At 53.9% G+C, this 25,005-nt stretch overlaps 1 protein-coding gene across 3 annotated transcripts; it reads left to right on the top strand.

Annotated features, from left to right (window-relative positions):
- The first annotated feature begins 1,049 nt into the window (after positions 1–1,049).
- CACNA1F (calcium voltage-gated channel subunit alpha1 F) lies at positions 1,050–24,338 on the top strand. Of its 3 annotated transcripts, none has more exons than XM_036839810.1 (48): positions 1,050–1,074; positions 2,445–2,694; positions 3,071–3,176; positions 3,410–3,549; positions 3,800–3,942; positions 4,044–4,196; positions 4,832–5,028; positions 5,141–5,244; positions 5,853–6,010; positions 6,464–6,556; positions 6,669–6,762; positions 6,933–6,959; positions 7,118–7,278; positions 8,167–8,392; positions 9,333–9,540; positions 9,637–9,757; positions 9,873–9,954; positions 10,928–10,970; positions 11,157–11,208; positions 11,681–11,831; positions 12,018–12,147; positions 12,618–12,677; positions 12,827–12,933; positions 13,015–13,102; positions 13,503–13,610; positions 13,709–13,761; positions 14,741–14,887; positions 15,653–15,854; positions 15,951–16,109; positions 16,933–17,043; positions 17,272–17,355; positions 18,177–18,197; positions 18,407–18,535; positions 18,876–18,941; positions 19,197–19,288; positions 19,715–19,874; positions 20,101–20,228; positions 20,528–20,624; positions 20,811–20,913; positions 21,178–21,279; positions 21,458–21,588; positions 21,821–21,955; positions 22,222–22,391; positions 22,677–22,784; positions 22,895–23,022; positions 23,127–23,239; positions 23,639–23,836; positions 24,108–24,338. In XM_036839810.1, the coding sequence occupies exons 1-48, from the start codon at positions 1,050–1,052 to the stop codon at positions 24,336–24,338; spliced, it is 5,895 nt and encodes a 1,964-aa protein (XP_036695705.1). The 3 variants fall into 3 exon arrangements, with proteins under 3 accessions (XP_036695705.1, XP_036695704.1, XP_036695706.1); XM_036839809.1 differs by having other exon boundaries at positions 5,853–6,043; XM_036839811.1 differs by having other exon boundaries at positions 1,050–1,124; positions 2,598–2,602; positions 5,853–6,043.
- Positions 24,339–25,005: the final 667 nt, after the last annotated feature.

The following is a 25,005-nucleotide window of genomic DNA, read 5'->3' as shown; positions in this document are numbered from 1 at the left end:
TAGTAAACATCCATATAAACCATTCATGAAAAAGGCTACCCTGCCTCCACTGCTCAGTAGTGCCACGTTTGTCATAAATCACGTGTACCTATATGTGGGACTCAGTTTCTGAACTCTATTCTGTTCGTAATTACTCTTGCTTTATAACAAGCTTTGATATCTGATATGGCAAGTCCTCCCATCTTGTTATTTTTCAAAGGATTTTGGCTTTTCTAGGTCTTTTGTATATCAATATACATTTTAGAATCAGTTTGTCAAATTTCAAGGAAAAATCTTTTGAGATTTTTTTAAATTAATTTATTTATTTTTGGCTGTGTTGGGTCTTCGTTGCGGCGAGCGGGGGCTACTCTTTGTTGCGGTGCGCGGGCTTCTCACTGCAGTGGCTTCTCTTGCTGCGGAGCACGGGCTCTAGGCGCGCGTGCTTCAGTACTGTGGCTCGCGGGCTCTAGAGCGCAGGCTCAGTAGTTGTGGCACACGAGCTTAGTTGCTCCGCGGCGTGTGGAATCTTCCCGGACCAGGGCTCGTGTCCCCTGCATTGGCGGGCGGATTCTTAACCACTGCGCCACCAGGGAAGTCCCTTTTGAGATCTTTGTTTGGGACTGCACTGAATCTCTGGATCACTTCGGGAAGAACTGACATCTTCACAATATTGACTACTTCAATTAGTAAATTTAATGTATCTCTCCATTTATTTAGGTCCCCTTTAATCACTTGATAATATTTGATAATTTTTTTCCATGGAGATCTTGCACATATGTTATGTTAGGTCTATTCCTACATACTTCGAATTTCAGGTACTGTTGGGAAACAATTATCATTTTTCTTATTTTAGTTTCTGACTCTGGTGCTGGTATATATTTTGTAAAAATATTTTTTTTAAATCAGTGCCTTTTCTGTTGCCAGACTCTGGCCCACAAGTGTCCCATCTCCACCCCTCCTCACCTTCCCATCCGACCCTGTTATGGCCCCGCCCTGTGACCTTAATCCCTCCAAAGCTGGGGGAAGAGAGGGGGGCTGTGTGCAGATGGCTCTTCAACCTCGAAAGGAGGATGGCGGCATCTGAAGGCGGGAAAGGTGAGAACAGGCTTCCACCCCTGCAGACCCTTGGAGCAAGCCTGGGCTCTGCTCCATCCTCAGCCCCTCTGACCCACCCACTGCCCACCAGGACCCCACCCCTGGAGAGCCTTTAGGAGACCAGAATCACATCACCCTGTTCCCATCCCAGCCAGCCCCAAACACAGCCTTAGATCCCAACTGAAACCCAACCCCAATCCTGGCCCTGATCTCTATCCTAGCGCCCACCCCAACTTCAACTCCAGTGCCAGCCCCAAGCTTAATCCTAACACAAACTTTACCAACCAGAGGGCAAACCCCCTTTAGAGTCCAAACCCCAACGTGGATACAGACCTTACCATAAGCTCTAAAGTTACCGAAACTCAACCCCAACCCCTGGATATAAGCACTGTTAGTGAGTGGGTCTCTGACTTTCCAGAAAGAGTGCAGACCCATTTTTAAGGACCAGAGAGAGAGAGAGAGAATACACACTTGATGGTGGTAGTAAGTTGTGAAGGCTTAGAGTCAGAGACTGCCTGGATTTGGCTCCCAATTCAGCTACTTCATCAAATCACTTAACCTCTCTTTTTGCATCAATTTCTCCACCTGCAAAATGGGAATAATACTATGTGCCAGACATTCTTCTGAATGCTGAACTCATTTAATCCTCACAGCAACCCTATATTGTAGGTACTCTTACTGTCATCTCATTATACAGATAAGGAAATTGAGGCTCAGAGAGGTTACATAATTTGCTCAAGGCCACACACAGCTACCAAGTGGTAGAGTCAGGATTTAAACTCAGATAGCTTGTTTCCTCCAAAGCTGGGTATCTTAACCAGGCCAACCCACTGCCCCTTGGAGGCTGAAACAAGGCCAAGGGACTTGGGAATGGCTTTAGCTGAAAACCCCAGTGCAAAACTCAGATCCCACCCAAACTCGTTAAAACCTAACCTTGATCCTAATTCAAATTCCAGCTCATTCAAATATCCAGTCCTAACCCTAAATCATATCTCAAGAACACTTTACTCCCACCGGTATTTAAACCCAACCCAAAATCTACCACTCAAATTTAATCCTAAATTTGCTTCCAGCTATAAACTTAATCCTACCCCATGCTAATTTAAGCTCTACCCCCCCAAATCTAACACCAAACCCTACTTCAATTAGAAACATAATCTCACCTTCACTCCCCTATAAACTCTCACTCTATCGTCAATCAACTCCAATCCCAACTCTTATCCCCCAATCTTTAACTCAGGTACCCTCAACTTTCCCTAATTTTACATGCTCTTCTCTCCTTCCCTCAGACAGAGGGATAGGATCATGTAGGAGGCAGCCATGACTGCCCCAATACCCTGTTCCCCCCCCAACTCGGTTTCTCCACACAGACACCACCCCAGAGCCCAGTCCAGCCAATGGGACAGGCCCTGGGCCCGAATGGGGGCTGTGCCCTGGGCCCCCAGCATCAGGTGGTGAAATCGGTGGGGCATCCAGCCTGGGGACCCCTAAGCGAAGGACTCAGCACAGTAAGCACAAGACAGTGGCAGTGGCCAGTGCCCAGCGCTCACCCCGGGCACTCTTCTGCCTCACCCTGGCAAACCCCCTGCGGCGGTCCTGCATCAGCATTGTGGAATGGAAGCATCCTGGAAGGCCAGGGGCAGGGCTCAGGGGTGAAGGTCACCAGGGTACCAAGAGTCAAGGATTAAGCCAGGACTGGAATGGAAGAGGGCTGAGGTCAGCAGGGATCAAGGATTAAGAACTGGATTCAAGGGGGAGTTGAGAAAGGTGAAGGTCACCAGGGGGGTCAAGAGTCAAAGACTAAATCTCAGCAAGAGTTGAGGATGGCTAAGGTTTCCAGGGGGGGGTCAGAGTCAAGGCTTTGGTCAGGGCAGGGGCTGGGAATGTCAGAGCTGGTCACCTTAGGGTCAAGGGTCAGCATTGGGTGGAGAGGGCCCCAAGGGAATGTGGGGCTCTGAGATCACTCTGCCTGGGTCCTTAACTGTGTTCACCTGAGGCCCTTCGACATCCTCATCCTGCTGACCATCTTTGCCAACTGCGTGGCCCTTGGGGTCTACATCCCCTTCCCAGAGGATGACTCCAACACTGCCAACCACAACCTGGTGAGGCTAGCCCCGCCCCGCCCCGCCTCCAGCTAGATACAGCCCCAGTAGAGCCACACCTCAAGCCTTCCAGCCAGGCCCCGCCCCTCTCTGACCCAGATGACCCTCTCCTGCCCAGCCCCCCCCCCCCTTCGGTCCCCGCTAAGCTCCTCTTCCCCTACCCCCTGTCAAACAAACCCCACTCCCAAATAACTTCCCGATCTCCCGCCCCCCACCCCCGGCTCCGCCCCCAGGAGCAGGTGGAGTACGTATTCTTGGTGATTTTCACTGTGGAGACCGTGCTCAAGATCGTGGCCTACGGGCTGGTGCTCCACCCCAGCGCCTACATCCGCAATGGCTGGAACCTGCTCGACTTCATCATCGTCGTGGTCGGGTGCGCCTCTGCAAGGGATACCCCCAACCCTAGCTCAACTTCCCACCTCAGGCCCGCTAAATTCGGGGCTCGGGGAAGCGACTGCTTCAGACTGCCTCCATTCGGCAGCCAGAATCAGGAATATTAACATATTTTAAACCTATTTGCATTTCCAGTTAGAGGGACTTGTACTTTTCCGAGGAGAAGGGAGGGGAGAAGGGGGGGTCCCAACGCCTGACCCCCGCCTCCTTGTCCTGTACTCCCCCATCAGGCTGTTCAGCGTGCTGCTGGAGCAGGGGCCCGGACGCCCGGGGGATGCCCCGCATACCGGAGGGAAGCCGGGGGGCTTCGATGTGAAGGCGTTGCGGGCGTTTCGGGTGCTGAGGCCACTGAGGCTGGTGTCCGGGGTCCCGAGTGAGTGGCTCGTCCCCCGGGCTTGGAGGTAGTGGAGGGGAGAGCGGGAGGGGCGCTGAGCTGACCCCGCCCCTACGTTGCCCACCCCTCGCTCCCCACAGGCCTGCACATAGTGCTCAATTCCATCATGAAGGCGCTGGTGCCGCTGCTGCATATTGCACTTCTCGTGCTCTTTGTCATCATCATTTACGCCATCATCGGGCTCGAGCTGTTCCTCGGACGCATGCACAAAACGTGCTACTTCCTGGGATCTGGTCAGCAAGCCCACCCCAGCCCCCGGGACAGGATACGCCCCTTCCATTGGCTCCTAAGCCCCACCCTGTCCTCAAGGGGACACACTCAAATTCACAACACTCCGCCCCCAAGTTCAGGCTCCGCCCCCAGATAAACAAGTCTTACCCCGCCCCCCCATATTCAAGACTCCGCCCTCAATTCCAGACTACAACCACCCCCCTAGCTAATTGCTCCGCCCTATCACAAGTTTCCACTCACAGGTTAAGGCCCTATCCCACACTGAAGACTCCATTCTCCAGAACTGGTCCCAAATAGTCAGGTCTTTTTCATCCACACCCAAACCCAAGTCTTGGCCCCACCCTTCTTTCAAGAGACCCTCCCAAATTCACAAGACTGCTCCTAGGCTCACGCCTCACTGTTATTCACAAGATTCTGCCCCGAGGTTTACAGTCCCACTCCTCAGATCCCTGTGGTTGGGCTTCACAGCTTCCCAGGGGTTCAGAATCCTGACCCAGCACAGTCAGAGGCTAAGGGTTGTCTTCGATTTAAAAAAATCTAGAACCCTGAGGCGAGCTTCCCAGGTAGGCGGGCCTCCAAGGTGGCAACGACTGTGGGTGGGCGTGCTTCGGGTTCCAGAGCTCCAGTCTTCCCACAGACGTAGAGGCGGAGGAGGACCCATCGCCCTGTGCGTCATCGGGATCGGGGCGTGCTTGTACGCTGAACCAGACCGAGTGCCGCGGACGCTGGGCAGGTCCCAACGGAGGCATCACCAACTTCGACAATTTCTTCTTCGCCATGCTGACAGTCTTCCAGTGCATCACCATGGAAGGCTGGACTGACGTGCTCTACTGGGTGAGGTGGACGGCGGGCACACAGTGCAGAAGCTGCACCTGCCTCTCCTCACCGAGCTCGGGCGGGAGTGTCCGCACACCCTGAGGGATGCATGCCCCCTCTCTCTCCCTAGATGCAGGATGCCATGGGGTATGAGCTGCCCTGGGTGTATTTCGTGAGTCTTGTCATCTTTGGATCCTTCTTCGTACTCAACCTTGTACTTGGTGTCCTGAGTGGGTGAGGAACCTAGACACCTACCCGGGCCTTCCTTCCTGCCCCTCAGCCCTTGTCCCTTTACTTTGTTCCTGGCAAACTGCTAGGCATCCTTCAAAACCCATTTAAAATACCCCTTCATTCATTCAGTCAACATTGAGCATCTCCTGTGTGTGAGGCACTGTTTTAGGAATGGAACAAGAGACAAAAATCTCTGCCTTCCTGGATATTACATTCTGGTGGGGAGAGACAGACAATAGCAACATACACAGTAAATGTGTGTGTGTACATACATACACACACATATGTGTAGTGTCTTATATGGAATATGTGCTATGGAAAGAAAGGAAGAGTTAAGATAGGAATGCTGAGATCTTGTAGTTACAAATAAGGACAATCAGGACAGGCCTCCTTGAGATGGCGTTATCTGAGTAAAAGTGTGAAAGAGATTGAGCCATGTGGGTATCTGAGGAAAGAGTGTTCCAAGCAAAGGGAACAGCCAGTGCAAAGGCTCCAAAGCTAAAACATGCTTAGCATATTCAAAGAACAGCAAGGAAGTCAGTGTGGCTGGGAGGTGATGGCAAGGGGACCAGGGTTGTTCCCCCACCTAACCCTCTATTCTCCTCCCTCAGAGAGTTCTCTAAGGAGAGGGAGAAGGCAAAAGCGCGAGGGGACTTCCAGAAGCTTCGAGAGAAGCAGCAGCTGGAGGAGGACCTGCGGGGCTACCTGGACTGGATCACACAGGCGGAGGAGCTGGACATGGAGGACCCCTCAGCTGATGGCAACTTTGGTTCTGTGGCTCAAGAGGGCCAGGCCAGCCACCGTAGGCAATCCCAACCTGGCCCACTCCCTGCTCCACGCATGCCTCAGATGTGGGCTGCCCTCCTGAGATCCAGCCCCAGCCCGCAGCAACTCTAGGCCCCTGGGTCTTCCCTGGAGGTCCAGTGGTTAAGACTCCGCGCTTCCACTGCAGGGAGCACGGGTTCGATCCCTGGTCGGGGAACTAAGATCCCACATGCCATGCTGTGCGGCCAAAAAAAAACAAAAACAAAAACAAAAAAAAACCTCTAGGCCCAGCCTCCGGTTAGGACACAGAACCCGGACTCAGATACCCTTCCCAGACTGCACCCAGAACACACACACACACACACACACACACACACACACACACACACACACACACACGCGGGGCCCTAACCCCGCCCCAGGCCGTGATCCACCACTGTCCTCCATGTCCCCACAGGGCCACAACTGGCAGAGCTGACCAATAGGAGACGAGGACGTCTGCACTGGTTCAGTCACTCCACCCACTCCACGCACTCCACCAGCAGCCACGGTGGGGGTCCAGCAAGGTTGACAAGGGGGAGGGATGGGTAGGCGGAGGAGAAAGTCAAAGGCAGAGCCCTGGGATCTTCATGTGCCGACCGCTTCTTCCACCCTGCCCACAGCCAGCCTCCCAGCCAGTGACACCGGTTCGATGGCAGAGACCCCAGGCGATGAGGAAGAGGAAGAGGGGGCTCTGGCCAGCTGTACACGCTGCCTGTGAGGGCCCCCAGCCCTTGACCCCTGACCCAGCCAGAACCCAGAACAGACCCTGACCCCAATCCTTACTTTAGCTTCCAACCTTGACCTCAGCCCCTGACCTCCAGCCCTCGCCGCTGACTGCCGCTCAGCCCCTGACGATGCCTACCTCCCATCCCCCTCTTTTCCAGAAACAAGATCATGAAAACCAGTGTCTGGTGAGTTGCAAAAGTTGTGTGACAGCTGGACCCCATGACTTTGTGAGCCCCGCCTCCAAGCCCTCCAAGCCCCCCATGACCGCCGGGCTCCCCCACCTGAGCCCCCCAGGGCAGGCTTAGGTAGGTGATCTCAGCCGGTGGGTTCCCCATCCCCACAGCCGCTGCCTCCGCCGAGCCAACCGGGGCCTTCGGGCGCGCTGCCGGCGGGCTGTGAAGTCCAATGCCTGCTACTGGGCCGTGCTGCTGCTCGTCTTCCTCAACACGCTGACCATCGCCTCGGAGCACTACAGGCAGCCCATCTGGCTCACCCAGATCCAGGGTGCACCCCCCAGCCTGCCAGCCCTCTCCCCCAGCCCCCAATTCCTTCCACCCCAGAAGCTCCAATCCAGGATCTCTCGGGTGCCCCACACCCCCAGATACTGCCCTCCTACCCAAGTAAATGCAGAAACTTTAGCCTGTTCCATCCTACCTTGTAGCTTACACTTGTATAGCACTTGCTGTGTGTGTCAAGCTCTGTTCTCAGCACTTTACCTGTACTCACTCAATTTCTCTTCACTGCAACTTTAGGTGAATTAAGTACTAAGGTGCAGTAAGTGACTAATCCCAGGACTCAGCTAGTGAGTGGCAAACCCAGGCAGCCTGGCTCCAAAGTCCAGGCTCTTAACACCGCACTGTCTGGACAAGTTAAGCCCTCTGTGCCTCAATTTCCCCATCTACAAAATGGGAATAGTAGTAGTATCCACTTCAGGGGGTGGTGGGGAGGATTAAATGAGTTAAAGTGAAAAATGCTTAGAACATTGCCTGGCCCACATAAAGCTAACACTTTACAAGTGTTAGCTCTTACTATTATTCATCTTAATCTCAGCCCCCAACCTGAATACTGAGTACACTTCTAATCCCAACCCTCAAACCAGCCCCAGTCCCAACTAAACCCCAGATTCTAACTCTACCCTTGAATTGGAGTTTTTCTGTATTCATAGAGGCTGACCGAGGCCCACACCCCAGCTCTGCCCCTCGCCCCAGCTCCAAGCCCCTCAGAACCTTGCCCACTGTGACCTACAAAATCACCCGATCCCTAGTCCTAACCACGCCACCGGCCTGTGCCTGGACGGATACCAACTACCCCAGATCGCCCCATGGCCCCTACCTCCCCACATGTCACCACAAAAACTGACTAGCCCAGTCACCCCTGCCCCTCTCCCCACAGAGTATGCCAACAAAGTGTTGCTCTGTCTGTTCACGGTGGAGATGCTTCTCAAGTTATATGGTCTGGGGCCCTCTGTCTACGTCTCCTCCTTCTTCAACCGCTTTGACTGCTTCGTGGTCTGTGGGGGCATCCTGGAGACCACCCTGGTGGAGGTGGGCGCCATGCAGCCCCTGGGCATCTCGGTGCTCCGCTGTGTGCGCCTCCTCAGGATCTTTAAGGTCACCAGGTGTGTGTGTGTGTGTGTCGGGGGAGAGGATGGGGGCCCCAAACACAGCCCCAACAGCCACCACCCCAGCTCCAATGATGACTATATCCGCATCACCATTCATTTATCAAATATCCATTGAGTGCCTACTGCATACAAGGCGCCCTTCCAGGCCCTAGGGAAACACCAGGAATCAAAGCAGACACAAGTTCCTGCCTTCCTGGAGATTAAAGTCCGCTGGGGAGGGTGTCTACTCCATTTCCATCCCCTTCCTCAGCCTCAACTTCAGCTAGGACATTATTCTCAACCCCATCTCCAAACTCAACTCCATACTCATCCCCAACCCAAACCCCGTCCCCCACCCCCAACCATAACACCATCTCTAACCCCAACCACCAACCACTCATCATCCACAAGCTCATTTACAGCCCCATAACCCAAGCCCAAGCCCACCTCCAGCCTCATTCCTAGCTCCCAGCCTCATCCCCATCACTAGCCACAACCCCCACAGCCCAAATTCATAACCATCAGCCTATCTCCAAATGCAAACCCATCCCCAGTCCCAGCCCCAATATCATCCCCATCCATCCTCTCCTCTATCCCAACCCTCAGCCACAGACTTATCCCCGACTCAGTCATCTACAACTCCAAATATTCCCCAACCCCATCCCCAGCTACAATCCCTAACCCCAGGCCCAACCTGAAACCCAATTTTAGCTTCACCAACTTCCATATACCCTCCATACTAACCTCATCTCCCCTAATGCCAACCCCAACCCTGAATACAACCTTCCCCTTACTTCTTATTCTCACCTCACCCCAACTCCAAAATCACTTCCAACAATGACACAAAAGCTCATCTTAACCCAGTCCGCCCCAGTGCATCCCAAGCTGGAGCCCTGCCCCGGCTCCTGACTCACCACTGGATGTGTCAACCCTTCCCCCTCCATCTCTGCTGCAGGCACTGGGCATCTCTGAGCAATCTAGTGGCGTCCCTGCTCAATTCAATGAAATCCATTGCATCCTTGCTGCTCCTCCTCTTCCTCTTTATCATCATCTTCTCCCTGCTTGGCATGCAGCTGTTTGGGGGCAAGTTCAACTTTGACCAGACACACACCAAGCGAAGCACCTTTGACACCTTCCCCCAGGCCCTCCTCACTGTCTTTCAGGTGGGACCTGGAGATCATGGGATGGGTGGGCGAGGCGGGGGGACCCAAGGTTGGGGAGAGGGTCCCAAGAGCTTCACGGTGACCTCCCACCCCCAGATCCTGACAGGTGAGGACTGGAATGTGGTCATGTATGATGGTATCATGGCCTATGGCGGCCCCTTCTTCCCAGGGATGCTGGTATGCGTGTACTTCATCATCCTCTTCATCTGCGGCAACTGTATCCTCAGAGCCTTGGGAGGCTGGATCGTGGCAGGGTTGGGGGAGGATAATGGGGACATGGGCACTCCATAGGCAGGCTGCTTCTCCATCCTTGTAGCCTGAGCTCACCCCAGACATCCTGTTGAACGTGTTTCTTGCCATTGCTGTGGACAACCTGGCCAGTGGAGATGCAGGCACTGACAAGGGCAAGGGCAGGTGAGGTCTGGCTCTGCCTCCAAGACAGTCTCTCCCTGGGAGCCCTGACTGGGACCCTCCCACACACATCCCACACCACCAGAGATGCCTTGGTCACCCTGGCAATCCCCATCTGCAGATCCAACCTTCCAGTCCTCATTCACTGAACATGCATTTATTGAGCACCTACTTTTTGCCAGGCCCTGTTCTAGATGCTAAAGAGACAGCAGGGGTTAAAGAAGACAGAGTCCTTGCTTTCATGGAGCTGACATTCTAGTTGGGGAAGGCAAGCAAAACAAACAAATGAATATATAACAATATAATTTAATTAAATATATGTTAATAATATGTAATGAAGAAAAGGAAAGCAGAATAAGAGAATAGAGAGAAATGAAGATTGCTATTTTGGTTAGGGTAATCAAGGAAGGCCTCTATGAGAAGGTGACAGTTAAAGAGAGGCCTGAATGAAGTGGGGGAGCGAGCCATGCAAATATCTGGGGAAAGAGTGTTCAAGGCAAGGGGACAGCAAGTGCAAAGGTCTTGAGGTGATAATATTCTTAGCACATTCAAAAAACACCATGGAGGGAATTCCCTGGCAGTCCAGGGGTTAGGACTCGGCTCTTTCACTGCTTTCACCCGGGGCCCCGAGTTCGATACCTGGTCTGGGAACAAGGAGAGTGGTAGGAGGTGAGCTCAAATGGGGGGAAGAGAAAAGCCAGATGAAGGGCATTCTGGGCCATGGTGAGAACTTTGGGTTTTGCTCTGAGTGGTGGGGAGCCATGGGAGGGGTGTGAGCAGAGGAGGAATGTATCAGACAGAATTTAACAGCATCCCTCCTGCTGCTGTGAGAATAGACTAAGGGGATGAGGGAGGAAGCAGGGAGGTTGTATGGGACCTGAGAAAGGTCTGTTCTGACTGCAATGACCCCCTCCCTTGGCCTTACCTATCTGCTTCGATCCTTAACAGTCGCCTCCTCCCCAATTTCCTCGCACAGGGAGAAGAACACTGAGGAAACTCCACAGGAGAATGGAGCACTGGTGAGTTAGAGGCCTGGGCTCTGTCTACACCTCCCACTACCACCAATATCTGTCTATGCGTGTGTGTCTTTATCCCGCATCCTCTGCCTATTCATTCCTTCTTTACTGTGTCCCTCCCAAGCCTCCCCTGTGTCCATCCCCTGGTGTCTACCCCATCATCGATGACCCCCATCTTCCTGTCCCCAGGTGCCTGGTGGGGAGAATGAGGAAGAGGAAGGTGCAAAAAATGAAGGAGCAGGCAAGTGGGCAAGGCCGGGTGGAAGAGGTATGGGACCTTGGGGACAGCACCCAGGCAGAGCTCGTGACCCCTGAGACCCTCCTCTCTGGAGAGCAGCCTTCTCCAACATCATCTTTAAAATAATGGGCTTGGTGTGTGGCCAGGAACATTTGAGACGCTGAGATTAAAGAAGAGAAACAGACATTTTGTTTTACTGCAGAACTTCTCAGGGCCTTTATTATAAAATAGTATGTATATGGCTGAAGATGGCAATGTGCGTTCAACACACATTTACTGAGCCCCTCCTGTGTCCCATGCACTGTTCTAAGTGCTGAGGACACAACAGTGAACAAAACAGTCTGAAATTCCTTCTCTGAGGAGCTGACATTCTAGCAGGGAGATGAGAATTTACGACATGACAAGCACTGTTCTAGGTGCTTTACATACATTTTCTCAATTAATTCTCTCTCCTTTGATCTTCTTCTGCCGCCAGGCATGGAGGAAGAGGAGGAGGAGGAGGAGGAAGAGGAGGAGGAGGAAGGGGGTGCAGGGCATGTGGAACTCCTGCAGGAAGTTGTACCCAAGGAGAAGGTGGTACCCATCCCTGAGGGTAGCGCCTTCTTCTGCCTCAGCCAAACCAACCCGTGAGTGCTGCGAATGTGCAGGGCGTTGGGGCTTGAGGGGCTGGGGCAGGGGGAGGACCAGGGAGCAGCCAAGGCTCGGGTGGGGTGCACGGCCTTATGCAACAGGGCCCATGCTGTATCTCTCGGGCTCCCCCAATCAACTCTGCGGTCCTGTGTTCTGACCATGGACCATTCCCCACTCCCCAGGCTGAGGAAGGCCTGCCACACCCTCATCCACCATCACGTCTTCACCAATCTTATCCTGGTGTTCATCATCCTCAGCAGTGTGTCCCTGGCAGCTGAGGACCCCATCCGAGCCCACTCCTTCCGCAACCACGTGAGCCTTGGGCTGGGGGCTCAGGGGACACTCCCAAGGGTGTTCTACTGGGCACAAGCTGGGGCCAGGGTGGAGGCAGGGAGAAGACCCCTAGTTGGGCAGAGAGAGAGGAGCAATAATGGCAGCTGCAGCAGTGCCAGCCTTTATTATGAGTGCAACACACTTGGGGAAGCACCGGGGAGGTGATCAGTGTTTGGCAGAGGAGGAAGCTGTGCTCAGAGGTTGAGGAGACCAAGGGCACCCATGTAGCTGAGTAGAGGCAGAGGAGCCCAAATCTGAACCCTTGTCTTTCTGGTGGCCAAGGCTTTTGCCTCGTAGAAAAGTCCTTGATGATGATGACGATGGGAGAGAGAGAGAGAGGGAGGGGAGGAGAGAGGGAGGGAGGGACAGCAAAACTTACTGAGAGATACACACAGCTAGGATCCCCCTCAGCCATGACTTGGTGGCTCCCCCTCTTTCTTGCCCCCCAGATTCTGGGGTACTTCGATTATGCCTTCACCTCCATTTTCACTGTGGAGATTCTACTAAAGGTGACTAATGGACCCCCCATCATACCCCCAGTTACCTCAACCTACTCCCCATCCACTCCTGCAGCCCAACTCTCCTGTTTCCATCCCCAACTCCCCTCTCTATCCCCGGATCTGGGGTGTAACTAGCCTGATGTCCCCCTACTCCCCAGATGACAGTGTTCGGGGCTTTCCTGCACCGTGGCTCCTTCTGCCGTAGCTGGTTCAATCTGTTGGATCTGCTGGTGGTCAGCGTGTCCCTCATCTCCTTTGGCATCCAGTGAGTGACACCTGCCTACCCCATTCCTCCAAGAGCCAAGGCCAGGCCCGGGCCATGGCCTGAGGACTGCCCCCTCCTCAGCTCCAGTGCCATCTCGGTGGTGAAGATTCTTCGAGTACTCCGAGTACTACGGCCCCTCCGAGCCATCAACAGGGCCAAAGGACTCAAGGTAATCCCATCCCACCCAAATCCGTGGGACCCAGACCCTGCCCCGCCCCTGGGGCCAGGATCACTGATCCGACTGACCATTTGCAGTGATGCATGACCACATAGCCTGGCCGCAATGTGTAACCACACGGCCCTGACCACTGGCCATGTGGCCTGATCCATGTTCCTTACAAGTGACCATCCATTCCTTACCAAAGGCCACATTTCTGTGATCCAAGTTCCTGACATGTGGCCACATACCCCTGTCTGGCAAACACATTTCCCGTTGGTACCCACACATCCTTCACCCAAGACCACATGTTCCTGACCCAAGTCCCTGAGCTCCATCCATGCCCGGAGTCCTTGCCCTGTGGCCACCGTGGCCTGCGGTGTCCATGAGCCATATTTGTGGGTGTCTGCAGCACGTGGTGCAGTGTGTGTTCGTGGCCATCCGGACCATCGGGAATATCATGATTGTGACCACGCTCCTGCAATTCATGTTCGCCTGCATTGGCGTGCAGCTCTTCAAGGTGGGAGGAAACTCTGGAGGGAGGCCCAGGCATGAGTCAAGGCAGGGAGGGGGTGGGGGATGAAGGGTGAATCTGCTTGACAAATATCCTCTCTGCAGGGGAAATTCTACAGTTGCACTGATGAGGCCAAACACACCCCCCAAGAATGCAAGTGAGTGCCTGAAACCCTGCCCTCCATGGAGCCCAGGACCCTCCCAAAGTCCAAAGAGGCCCCTAGATCTCACCCAGGCCTCTAAAACCCCTAGATCTTCCTCCAAAGAACTGCAGAGAACCCCCCCAGATTTTACCAAGGTCCCCAAGACCCTAGAATTCCTCAAGGCCCCAAGATACATCCCGAGAATTCTCCCAAGAATGGCAAAAGCCCTCAGACATCACCAGTCCTTAAGAGGCCCCCCCCAATAACTGCCCAAAACCCCTCTCCACACTCCCCAGAGTTACCTACGTTCCACTCCAGACTCCCAACAATCCCCAAACACCCGACCCCCACCACCAAGTCCCCAGCTTCCGTCTTGAGACTCCTACAGAGGGTAATAGTTCGCTGAAGTTAGACATTCCTGGTTCAAATTGATCTCATGAGACTTGGATACATTTCTTAACCTTGCTGAGTCCCATTTTCCTCAACTGAAAAATGGGGATAAAAAGAGTGTGGATTTCACAAGGTTGTTGTGAGGAGCAAATGAGTTACTACACAGAGAGTGTACTACAATGTAAAGTTAGTACATGTAAAGCCTAGCACAGTGCCTGGCATATACTTAGTGCTGATAAATGTTGGCTATTATTCGTATTACTTTTTCCTGGATGGCAATGATGGTGATAATAATGCTGATGATAGCTAACGTATACGGCCCCAACAATGTGCCAGACACTGTTCTCATTGATTAACAAAATTAATCCCTGTAACAAGCCAGGAAATACCTACTGTCATTATCCTTATGTCATAAATGGGGAAAACTGAAGCACAGAGGTTAAATGCCCAAGGTCACCCAGCCAGTAAATGGAAGGGCAGGATTGGAACCCAGGCTATCCAGCTCCACCACTATGCCCTGCTGCCTCCATGCTGGAGACACCAGTCCCCATTCCACAGCTCCCTACCCCTCCTCACCCACCCAGCATGTCTGCAACATCCACAGGGGCTCCTTCCTGGTCTACCCCGATGGAGATGTGTCAAGGCCCCTGGTCCGGGAGCGGCTCTGGGTCAACAGTGATTTCAACTTTGACAATGTCCTTTCAGCCATGATGGCCCTGTTCACTGTCTCCACCTTCGAAGGCTGGCCTGCGTGAGGGGCAGGGCCCCAGGGATGGGCAGGGGACTGGGCAAGAGTCTTTAGGGGATTGGCTTTGGATATCCTGGGGATGGGTGGAAGGGTATCTTGGGATGTGAAGAAGGTCTCTGGAGAGTGGGTAGGGTTTTCTGGGGACTGGTGGGTGTATCAGATGACTAGGTGGGGATCTCCCAGAAGTTGGCTGGGGGTGCTCTGGGGACCTGGGTGAGGGGGGGCCTCCAAGAATTGGGTAGAGAGGTCTCTGAGGCACTAGGTGGAAGTCTAGAGAGGACTGCGTGGGATTTAGGGGGGGTACCAGGTAGAGGTCTGGGGAGACTGGGTGGAGGTCTTGGAGGAGATGGAGCTGGAGATTCAGGGGTTTCCAGATAGCTGCACAAGTCTTTGGGAGTACTAGTTGGGGGGCGATGGAGCAAAGAATTCAAGTTGATGGGACAGGGGATTTAGAGATCTTTGGGGGCTTGTTGGGGAGTTCTGGGGAGCTGCATGGGGATCCTCAGATGGCTGGAGGAGAACTGGGAGTCTGTGGGAACCTAAGGGACTTGGGGGTCTTGGAGGGCCTGGATGGGGATTCTCAGGAAGGTTGGATGGGGATCTCTGGGTCTCTGGAGGGCTGGGCTTTGGGAGTCTTTGAGGGCCTGGTGTGTAGGTCTCAGGTAATTAGGTCAGGGGATTTGGGGATATTCTGGGGTGTCTAAGGTATCTGGGGACAGGTCTGAGGGGTCTGGGATATCCCTTCACTTGCCTCCACTGGCTCCCCAGGCTGCTATACAAGGCCATCGATGCAAACGCAGAGAACAAGGGCCCCATCTATAATTACCACGTGGAGATCTCAGTGTTCTTCATTGTCTACATCATCATCATTGCATTCTTCATGATGAACATCTTTGTGGGCTTCGTCATCATCACCTTCCGTGCCCAGGGCGAGCAGGAGTACCAAGACTGTGAGCTGGACAAGAACCAGGTGACCTCCAACCCCTGATCCACCAACCGCCCCCCCCCCCGCCACCTCCTTGCCTCGGGACCCCACTGCTCACTCATGCCTTGCACCTACATGCAGCGCCAGTGTGTGGAGTATGCCCTCAAGGCCCAGCCACTCCGCCGCTATATCCCCAAGAACCCGCATCAGTATCGGGTGTGGGCCACTGTGAACTCTGCTGCCTTCGAGTATCTCATGTTCCTGCTCATCCTGCTCAACACGGTTGCTCTAGCCATGCAGGTCTGAGCTCCCCACCCTGATCCCGCCAGACACCTGACCCTATTCTGTCTGCACAAATCCTTGAGAACTGTCAGGAATGCTTTAGGCTACAAGTAACAAAACCCCCAACTGACAGAGACTTAAGCTTTAAAGATATGTGCCACATATCTTCAAATCAAAGGCCAATAATCGTAAGTTGTATCCTGATTTCAGAGATGTGAGAATGTGGGGAAGATGGCAGATGGCAAATGTAAGTTATCATTGACTGAGAAATGCACCCCAATTTCAGAGATTCTAAACTGTGAAAAGATGTATATCCTGGAGTCAATGAATTATGATAGTTACCTCACATAGCAAGCAGTGCAGAGGTAGGCTGTTTGCTCATTGCTCATCAGGGACCCAGGCTCTGTCTTTCTGCTCTACTATCTTAGTAAGTTGGCTTTCGTTCTCATGACTGTTGCTTCATGGTCACAAGATGGCTGTCACAGTTCCAGGCATCAAAACCACATTCAAAGCAGGAAATAGGAAGGAAGGTTGCACCAAGGGTCTCTCCTCATTTGACCTTTTATTGGAAATCAAAAATATTTTTCACAGAAGCTGCCCAAGCAGCAGCAAGCTTATGTTTCTGTCTCAGTCAGAACTAGCTGCAAGGAAAGCTAGGAAATCAAGAGCTGGGCTTTCCAATATCCATAATGGGAGGTGGACAGTGTGAGAGGTTTGGCCAACCCATAGTGCTACCACATCCCCAGACTTACCCCAGTCCAAGACAGAGAATATTTGGTAGGGGTGTAGGGGGGAAATCTCTGCCTTAGGCTATGTCCCCACATCTGATTTTCTCCCCCAGCACTATGAGCAGACTGCTCCCTTCAACTATGTCATGGACATCCTCAACATGGTTTTCACTGGCCTCTTCACTGTTGAGATGGTGCTCAAAATCATCGCCTTCAAACCCAAGGTACCCCCCAGGCCTAGACCCATTCCTTAGGGTGGAACTCACTGCATAGCTCTCAAGGGGGCAGCAACCAGGGAGTCATGAGACTAGGGAGGAAGAGGAATCTAGATGCAGCCTTATCATGTGATCCAACCTAGACCCTGCCTCCCCAATGCCCCCAACCACTACTAGCCCCATACCCTAACTTGCTAGCTCTGAGAAGACAGGGCACTGCTTTCCTCCTGTCTACAGCATTACTTTACCGATGCCTGGAACACGTTTGATGCTCTTATTGTGGTGGGCAGCGTAGTGGACATTGCCGTCACTGAAGTCAACGTGAGGACTGGCTCTCCACTAACCCACTCAACCCCTACCAACCTTCCCTCACCTCAACCCCAGGGCTTTCTTTCACATGGGGAGGTGGTTCCCACTCACATCCACCCCACTCCTGGAGACCCAGAGCTCCTCCCTCTAGCTCTAGCTCTTGAGTCCCTATTGGGTTCAGCCAAAGCCCCCTTCTACCAGCTCCCGCTCATTCATTTGCAAGCTATCCTCTGGCTCCAGCATCTCCTAAAATGACTCTCCTGTTATTTCTATTATCTTCTTCATTGCCTCTGCATCCCCCTCCATTGGCCCCATCATCTCCACCAACTCCTGCTTTGACTTCATCATCTCCTCTGATTCCTTCATTGGCTCCATTTCCTCCACCGACACCATCGTCTCTGACACTGGGTCTTTCACGGTTCTGTCATCACCACTGACTGCACGGTTGGCTCCATCATCTCTTTCACTGGGTACTACATGGTCCTCCATTGACAATGCTGCTGGGTCCATATCTCCATCACTGGCTTCTCCATTGGATCCTCCATCGGTTCTCTCATCTCCGTGAAACCACCGGCTTCATCATTTCCTCCATTGGCTCCAATATCTCTCCTCCACCATCTCCTGTGCCCTCTCCTCTACCTTTCACCCTCATTACCAACTTTTCCTTCAACCATCCTGATCCATTACCACATAACCTTCCTTATCATCCCTTGGATAATAACTCTACCATCCATTATCCTCCGTATCTGCTCCATCATTTCTCTCCTTGTTCATTGGCCCTGTGATCTCATCATCTCCTCCATCACCTCTGTTGTGGCAATATCTCCGTGCAGAATGGTGGCCACCTTGGCGAGGTAGACCCCCCACCTCACAACAGGGACTCTCTGCCTCTCTCTTCACCTACCCTCCTTTCCTTTCTTCCCGAAAGTCCTTAGAAATGCTCCCTGACCACCCTGGGGCGTGGGTTCTGAGGGATTTGGAGGCTGGGAGGGCCAAAGCATGAGACAGGGAGGTGGCTGGGGCAAATGTGGACTGAGCATACCCACCACACGCCCAACCCCAGAGCTCTGAGGACAGTTCCCGCATTTCGATCACTTTCTTTCGCCTCTTCCGAGTCATGCGGCTGGTCAAGCTTCTCAGTAAGGGTGAAGGGATTCGCACATTACTCTGGACATTCATCAAGTCCTTTCAGGTAACTCCCCCACTCCTTTGTTCACCCCTCATCCCCACTTCACACCCTCAGCTTGTCCTTTTACCGCCCCCAGATCTACACCTTCCAGCATGCCATACCCATGTGCAGCTTACCATGTCCAGTTTTCTCTCTCTTGTGGGCTCTCAATTCCCAACATGTCTTGGCCTCACTGACCTTACTCTATTGTATTTAATACTGTGCCCATATTCGGGAGACCCTGGCAGTCATGGGCACTTTGGGGATGGACCACATCTCTCAGCAGGCCCCGGCTTGAGTGCATTCTGGGGCTTACAGTTCTCTGCCTGGACCTGAGTATCTATCCTCCTCTCCACCCCCATAGGCCTTGCCCTATGTGGCTCTTCTCATCGCAATGATATTCTTCATTTACGCAGTCATTGGGATGCAGGCAAGTGGGAACCCTGGGGAGCATCCCTCAGGCACTCCTCTGTTGAGGGGGTTAGATGGGAATGAGCCCAAAGTGGGGGTAGAAAGACAGACAAGCTGCACCACCCTGAGTCAGTCCATACATCTGTGAAATGGGATCAGCAGTGCCTGCTTGTCAGGGTTGTAAGGATCCTTTGAGTATTAGGTGTTGTGAAATGGATGGGAACCTGTAGGGGCACGGAGTCACCCTTCTGACACAGCCCCTGTATGCCCACAGATTTTCGGCAAGGTGGCTCTTCAGGATGGCACACAAATCAACCGAAACAACAACTTCCAGACCTTTCCACAGGCTGTGCTGCTTTTGTTCAGGTGACACACACACACCCTCTCCCCTACTGCTTTGATCTCCAGCGTGCTTTTGGGTGCCCACACATCCTCTCTGGGCCCCAGACTGCCTGAGCTATGGAAGTAACAGGGCAGCATGGGGCTCCATATTGCCTGAGACCTTTTCTGGCTGTGTTCTAAAGAATCTTTTAGAATATTCTAGCCTCAGCCATCCTTTTTCTGGCTGCAAGACATATACCTTTCATAGGCCTCAGCACCCCCTCTGTAAAATGCAAACGTGATTGTCATCAACATGGCCACACCAGCTTTTAAAATATTGAAACGCTGTTTTTACCAGATGTAGCCCCTGGTAAGAAATAGGTCATCTCCTCACCCCTCTGGCCCCCACAGTGCCCCTTGTCATGACTTCATAGCCTCCCCACCAAGATGGCACCACTGTGTGACCCCCAGGTGTGCTACTGGTGAGGCATGGCAGGAGATAATGCTTGCCAGCCTTCCTGGGAGCCGGTGTGACCCTGAGTCTGACTTCGGCCCTGGTGAGGAGTTTAGCTGTGGTAGCAATTTTGCCATAGCCTATTTTATCAGCTTCTTCATGCTCTGTGCATTCCTGGTAAGGACCAATCCCCACAACCACCACTACTGCCCCGGGGGCTGGTCCTGATGGGGATGAGGTGGGGAGCCCAGATCTTCAGAGCGGGTGAAAGGGCTGGTCTGACGACAAGATCAACCCGGGGACTCATGACCCAGTGACCATAGAAGCTTACCTCCGCCCCCCACCAAACCCCCCATACTCTTCTCTGCCTTTCACCTAACCTCTCCTACTCACTGGCCCACAGATCATAAATCTCTTTGTGGCTGTGATCATGGACAACTTTGATTATCTAACCAGAGATTGGTCCATCCTGGGCCCCCATCACCTCGATGAATTCAAGAGGATCTGGTCTGAATATGACCCTGGGGCCAAGTATGCCCTCTGACCCCATACCTGGGATACCAGAGGACAGTGCACTGCCTCACAGTCTTCCAACTCTGGAACCTCTGACCTATGCCTCCCATTACCCAGGAAGTAGATGTCCCAAGGTTCCCACTGCCCCTGTCCTCTGCCTTTTCCCCTCCCCCCACTGACTGCCCTCCAGTTCTTCCCTGGCAGGCTATGGGGTGTTGGTGGGGCGAGGGAGTGATGAGCTGGTAGGGCCTTGAGTAAGGACCAGAGGGGGTATCTCCAACCCAGTAGTGCCTCTCTTCCACCCCCACCTTCCCCAGAGGCCGCATCAAGCACCTGGATGTGGTTGCCCTGCTGAGACGCATCCAGCCACCCCTGGGATTTGGGAAGCTGTGCCCACACCGAGTGGCCTGCAAGGTCTGTGCACCTGCCCACCACTGCCTCTGAGAGGACTGTCACCACACAGCAGGGGTGGGCAAGGACCCTGCCTTGGGTAGGGAGGGGGTGTTTGGTGGCATCCTCAAAGGTTTCTGCCCTTGGGCATCACATGCCTGCATCCCTGGCATTTGCCCAAAATGGGTTCCATGTCCCTGGTGTGCACAGAGACTTGTGGCGATGAACATGCCTCTCAACTCAGATGGGACAGTGACATTCAATGCCACACTCTTTGCCCTCGTTCGGACATCCCTGAAGATCAAGACAGAAGGTGTGTGGGGAGAAGGGGGAGGGGCAGGAGGGGGAGGGTCCCTGGGGAAGGTGCAAGGAGCAAACTCATTGAGGGATGGGCCCCACTCTTAGCTCTTAACCTCAAAATAGGTGACTTTGCCTTCTCCAGGCCTGTTTTCCCACCTGTCCAACAGGGGCGGTGTTTGGCTGCGGTAGAAGTTTGTGACGCGCCCTCCAACAGTGAAGGAGTGGCTGTGAAAGGCTCTTCCTATTGGCTCATGCCCCACATCCTCTCCCCATGCAGGGAACCTGGAGCAAGCCAATCAGGAGCTGCGGATTGTCATCAAAAAGATCTGGAAGCGGATGAAGCAGAAGCTGCTAGATGAGGTCATCCCTCCAGCTGACGGTGAGCTAGCTCCACCCCAATTCCTTAAGCCTGCCTCTGAATGTCAACGATTGCTCACCACCACCAAACCATCACTGGCTGGAGAGGGAGGGGTGCAGGGGGAGAGTCCAAGCTTTGATGTGGGGGTTGGGGAGCAGAGGACTCCTGTGTGACCTTGCCTCCTCTCCCTTGCTCCCAGAGGAAGAAGTTACCGTGGGCAAATTCTACGCCACATTTCTGATCCAGGACTATTTCCGCAAATTCCGGCGGAGGAAAGAAAAGGGGCTACTAGGGGCCGAGGCCCCCCCAAGCACCTCCTCTGCCCTTCAGGTCTTGGGAGCAGGGCCTGAGCTGGGTGGGGGTATGTGGGAGCTCTGTGGTTGAGGCTGACTGCCTTCTTGATCTCATGGAACCCATGTCACAGATGAGGAAACTGAGACCCCAGGACCCACAGAGGGTCAGGAGTGACTGTGGGGCTCCTTCCCCCACCCCACACTCCTACTCAGGGACAGGGAAGTTTAGACCCTGAGCTACCCGATTCCCTATTTTCCCACCCCCACAGGCTGGTCTGAGGAGCCTGCAAGACTTGGGTCCTGAGATGCGGCAGGCCCTCACCTGTGACACAGATGAGGAGGAGGAGGAAGAGGGGCAGGAGGGAGAGGAGGAGGAAGACGAGAAGGACCCGGAAACGTACAAAGTAAGGACAATAAGCTTTCACTCCCCCAGGAACTCTTGATTGTAAAATACTCCTTCAACCCCCTGAGTGATTTCCATACTGCGTCTGGGAGGAAGCCCCCCAGAGAAGACCCCCTGCAATAGACAAATGTTTATGTGGTACCTACCACCCACTGTTGGAGGGCAAGACCCAGATTTGGCCCCTGGGGAGCTCATTGGAGACACACTATTTGACCAAGTGACTTAGTTATAACCTGGATGCAACGCTCAGTCCTGTGATTTCCACAGGCCCCAATGGGCTCCCAGCCCCCATCTCGCCGGAGCTCTGTGATTTCTGTGTCTCTGCCTGCCGGGGACAAGCCACCAGATTCACTTTCCCTTGGGCCCAGTGATGACGATGGGGGTGCTCCCAACTCCAGACAGTCCAGTGTGCCCCAGGATGGGTCCCACGCCCACAGGTATGCAAAGGTCTGCAGGAGGATTGTGAGGGAAGGCAGGGACTAGCCACTTTATGGGGGTACTTCAGGGGGCAGAGGGTGTTTCCAGTGAGACAAACGTCTATTAAAAGAAAGCCCATGTCTCCTTTAAAATGATGACAGGTTAATTTTATGTTATGTGAATTTTCCCAGTTAAAAAAAAGTCTAGTGTTTCTGTAGAAGGTAGGGCATGAAATGAGAGGGAACCAGGGGCCCAGGGCCACATTGGGAGGATCTGGTCTGCCTAACTTGCCTCACTTTCCCCAGGAGAAGCTCTGGGGTTCTCATTTTCACCATTCCGGAAGAAGGAAGTTCTCAGTCCAAGGCAACCAAAGGGCAAGAGAAGCAGGATGAACAAGAGGAAGTCCCCAGCCAGCACTCTGGCCATGACACGTAGGATGAGCCCATGAGCCACGTGAGAGGGGGATGGCACCCCATCGCGCATGCCCAGGCCTGAGCTCACCCCAGCCCTCCCTCCCAAACAGGCTCTCCTACCTAGATGAGCAGGCAGGGACTCCCCCACGCCCCATCCTTTTGCCACCTCACAGACCCCAGAGATATGTGGATGGCCACCAAGCACCACGCCGCCGTCTGCTGCCCCCAACGCCTGCAGGTGAGAGTGGACATGGGTCTTGGGGGGCCCCATGGGCCATAAGGGCAGAGGGCTGGGGAGGCACTGACATTCCTCTTTGCCCCTGGTGCCCCCCACACCCCCAGGCCGGAAGCCTTCCTTCACCATCCAGTGTCTGCGGCGCCAGGGCAGTTGTGAAGATTTACCCATCCCAGGCACCTATCATCGTGGGCGCAACTCAGGGCCCAGCAGGACACAGGTGAGGTGGGGGAGGGGGGCTGAGGCCTGGAGGGGTGGGGGGCAGCCTAGGCTGAATTTATCAAATACACTACAAATCGGGCTCTTCTGAAGAAGGGGGCACGTGTGAATTCACACAGTCCTCACTGTGCCTGTGAGGTGGGTACTGTTACTAGCCCCAGTGTACAGATGAGGAAACTGAGGCCCAGAGAGGCTTACCCAAGATCACACAGCTAGTAAGTGGCAAAGCTGAGATTTAAACCCAGGCCTTCTATGCTCTGAAATAAACCCAAGGCTGATTTATACCCATTCAATTTGACTCCAGTTGTGTTTGGGGGTAAGAGGTAGGCACAGGAGTGATTCCTAGATCCTCATACCCTACCCATCAATCACTATGCCCCTGATGTTTATTCTGGTCCAGGGTTCCTGGGCAACCCCTCCTCAGCGGGGCCGGCTCCTATATGCCCCACTGTTACTGGTGGAGGAGGGTGCAGCAGGGGACGGATACCTCGGCAAATCCAGCGGTCCACTGCGCACGTTCACCTGTCTGCACGTGCCTGGAACCCACTCAGACCCCAGCCATGGCAAAAGGGGCAGTGCTGACAGCCTGGTGGAGGCTGTGAGTCCAGAAGGGGAGGGGGCCGGAGGGATGGGAGAGAAGGGGAGAAGGTGGGAGCTTGGGAAGGAGGGTCCCCAGTCTCTGTGTTGTGTATGTAGCTATCCCTTTGCTCTGTGACTTCTGCTCAGCAAGATGTGTGCCCCACTGTCCCCCACTGACTTCCCTGCGTGCCTTCATGGGTTCATCACTCATCCACACCAACCCCTCTGTGCACACTGCTTCGACTCCATGCTGTGCCCTCTGCCAACACTGATCCCATCTGTGCCCCCAGGTGCTCATCTCCGAGGGCCTGGGCCTGTTTGCCCGAGACCCGCGCTTCGTGGCCCTGGCCAAGCGGGAGATTGCAGATGCATGTCGCCTGACACTGGACGAGATGGACAGTGCCGCCAGTGACCTGCTGGCACAGGGGACCAGCTCACTTTATAGTGACGAGGAGTCCATCCTCTCCCGCTTTGATGAGGAGGACCTGGGAGACGAGATGGCCTGCGTCCATGCCCTCTGAATTCCCATCCTTCCCCCACTGCTCAATAAACCTCCTGCCCTCCCTTCCTCAGAAGGAGACCGGCATGGACCACACCCCTGGATTTTGGTGTCTTTGCACTGGAGGCCTGGGGCTGCCCAGCGGTCCCCATCTATCCATCCCCTGTTTCAGCCCTGAGCCACTGCCCACACGCGGGTATTTCCAGAAACCAGGACAGCCAGGCCTGATTATTCAGCGTCAGGGAAGGAAGGAGGAGGAGGGGAGGCGGAAGAGGCAGCAGCCAAAAAAAGCTGGAGACAGAGTGGAGGTGGTGGGGGAAGGGAGGTTTCTGGACAGATGGAGGAAAGTGGAGAGAGTGAGGATGTGTGAGGGCTCGGATGAGGGGAGGGGGAAAGTCAGAGATTCCACAAGGGGTCAGGCAGATCAGACTGAGGCAGGACAGATGGATGGAAAGGAAAGGATAAGGAAACCTCCAGGAGAGTCCTGCCAGTAGAAAGGCCTGGAAGTTAGAACTAGCCTGGCATGTGATGTACCTTAGGCAGAGGGGTCCTCTGACAGCATCAGGAAGGGAGGCTAAATTGGGATCACCCCCACCTCCCCCCTTCTGCTTGTGAAAAAAGAAATCTAGGACTTCCCTGGTGGTCCACTGGTTAAGACTCCATGCATCCACTGCAGGGGGCACCGTTAG

This window comes from Balaenoptera musculus, chromosome X, assembly GCF_009873245.2.
Source record: "Balaenoptera musculus isolate JJ_BM4_2016_0621 chromosome X, mBalMus1.pri.v3, whole genome shotgun sequence".
NCBI lineage: Eukaryota > Metazoa > Chordata > Mammalia > Artiodactyla > Balaenopteridae > Balaenoptera > Balaenoptera musculus.
The sequence above is the reverse complement of the archived record's forward strand: the minus strand, read 5'-3'. Positions and strand labels throughout refer to the sequence as shown.

Excerpts from the sequence above, each read along its gene's own strand:
- CACNA1F (XM_036839809.1), top strand. The coding sequence starts at position 1,050 with ATGGCGGCATCTGAAGGCGGGAAAG. Across the intron at positions 12,148-12,617 it reads CCCACTCCTTCCGCAACCAC|ATTCTGGGGTACTTCGATTA; the intron begins GTGAGCCTTGGG and ends CTTGCCCCCCAG. Across the intron at positions 15,855-15,950 it reads GTGAGCTGGACAAGAACCAG|CGCCAGTGTGTGGAGTATGC; the intron begins GTGACCTCCAAC and ends ACCTACATGCAG.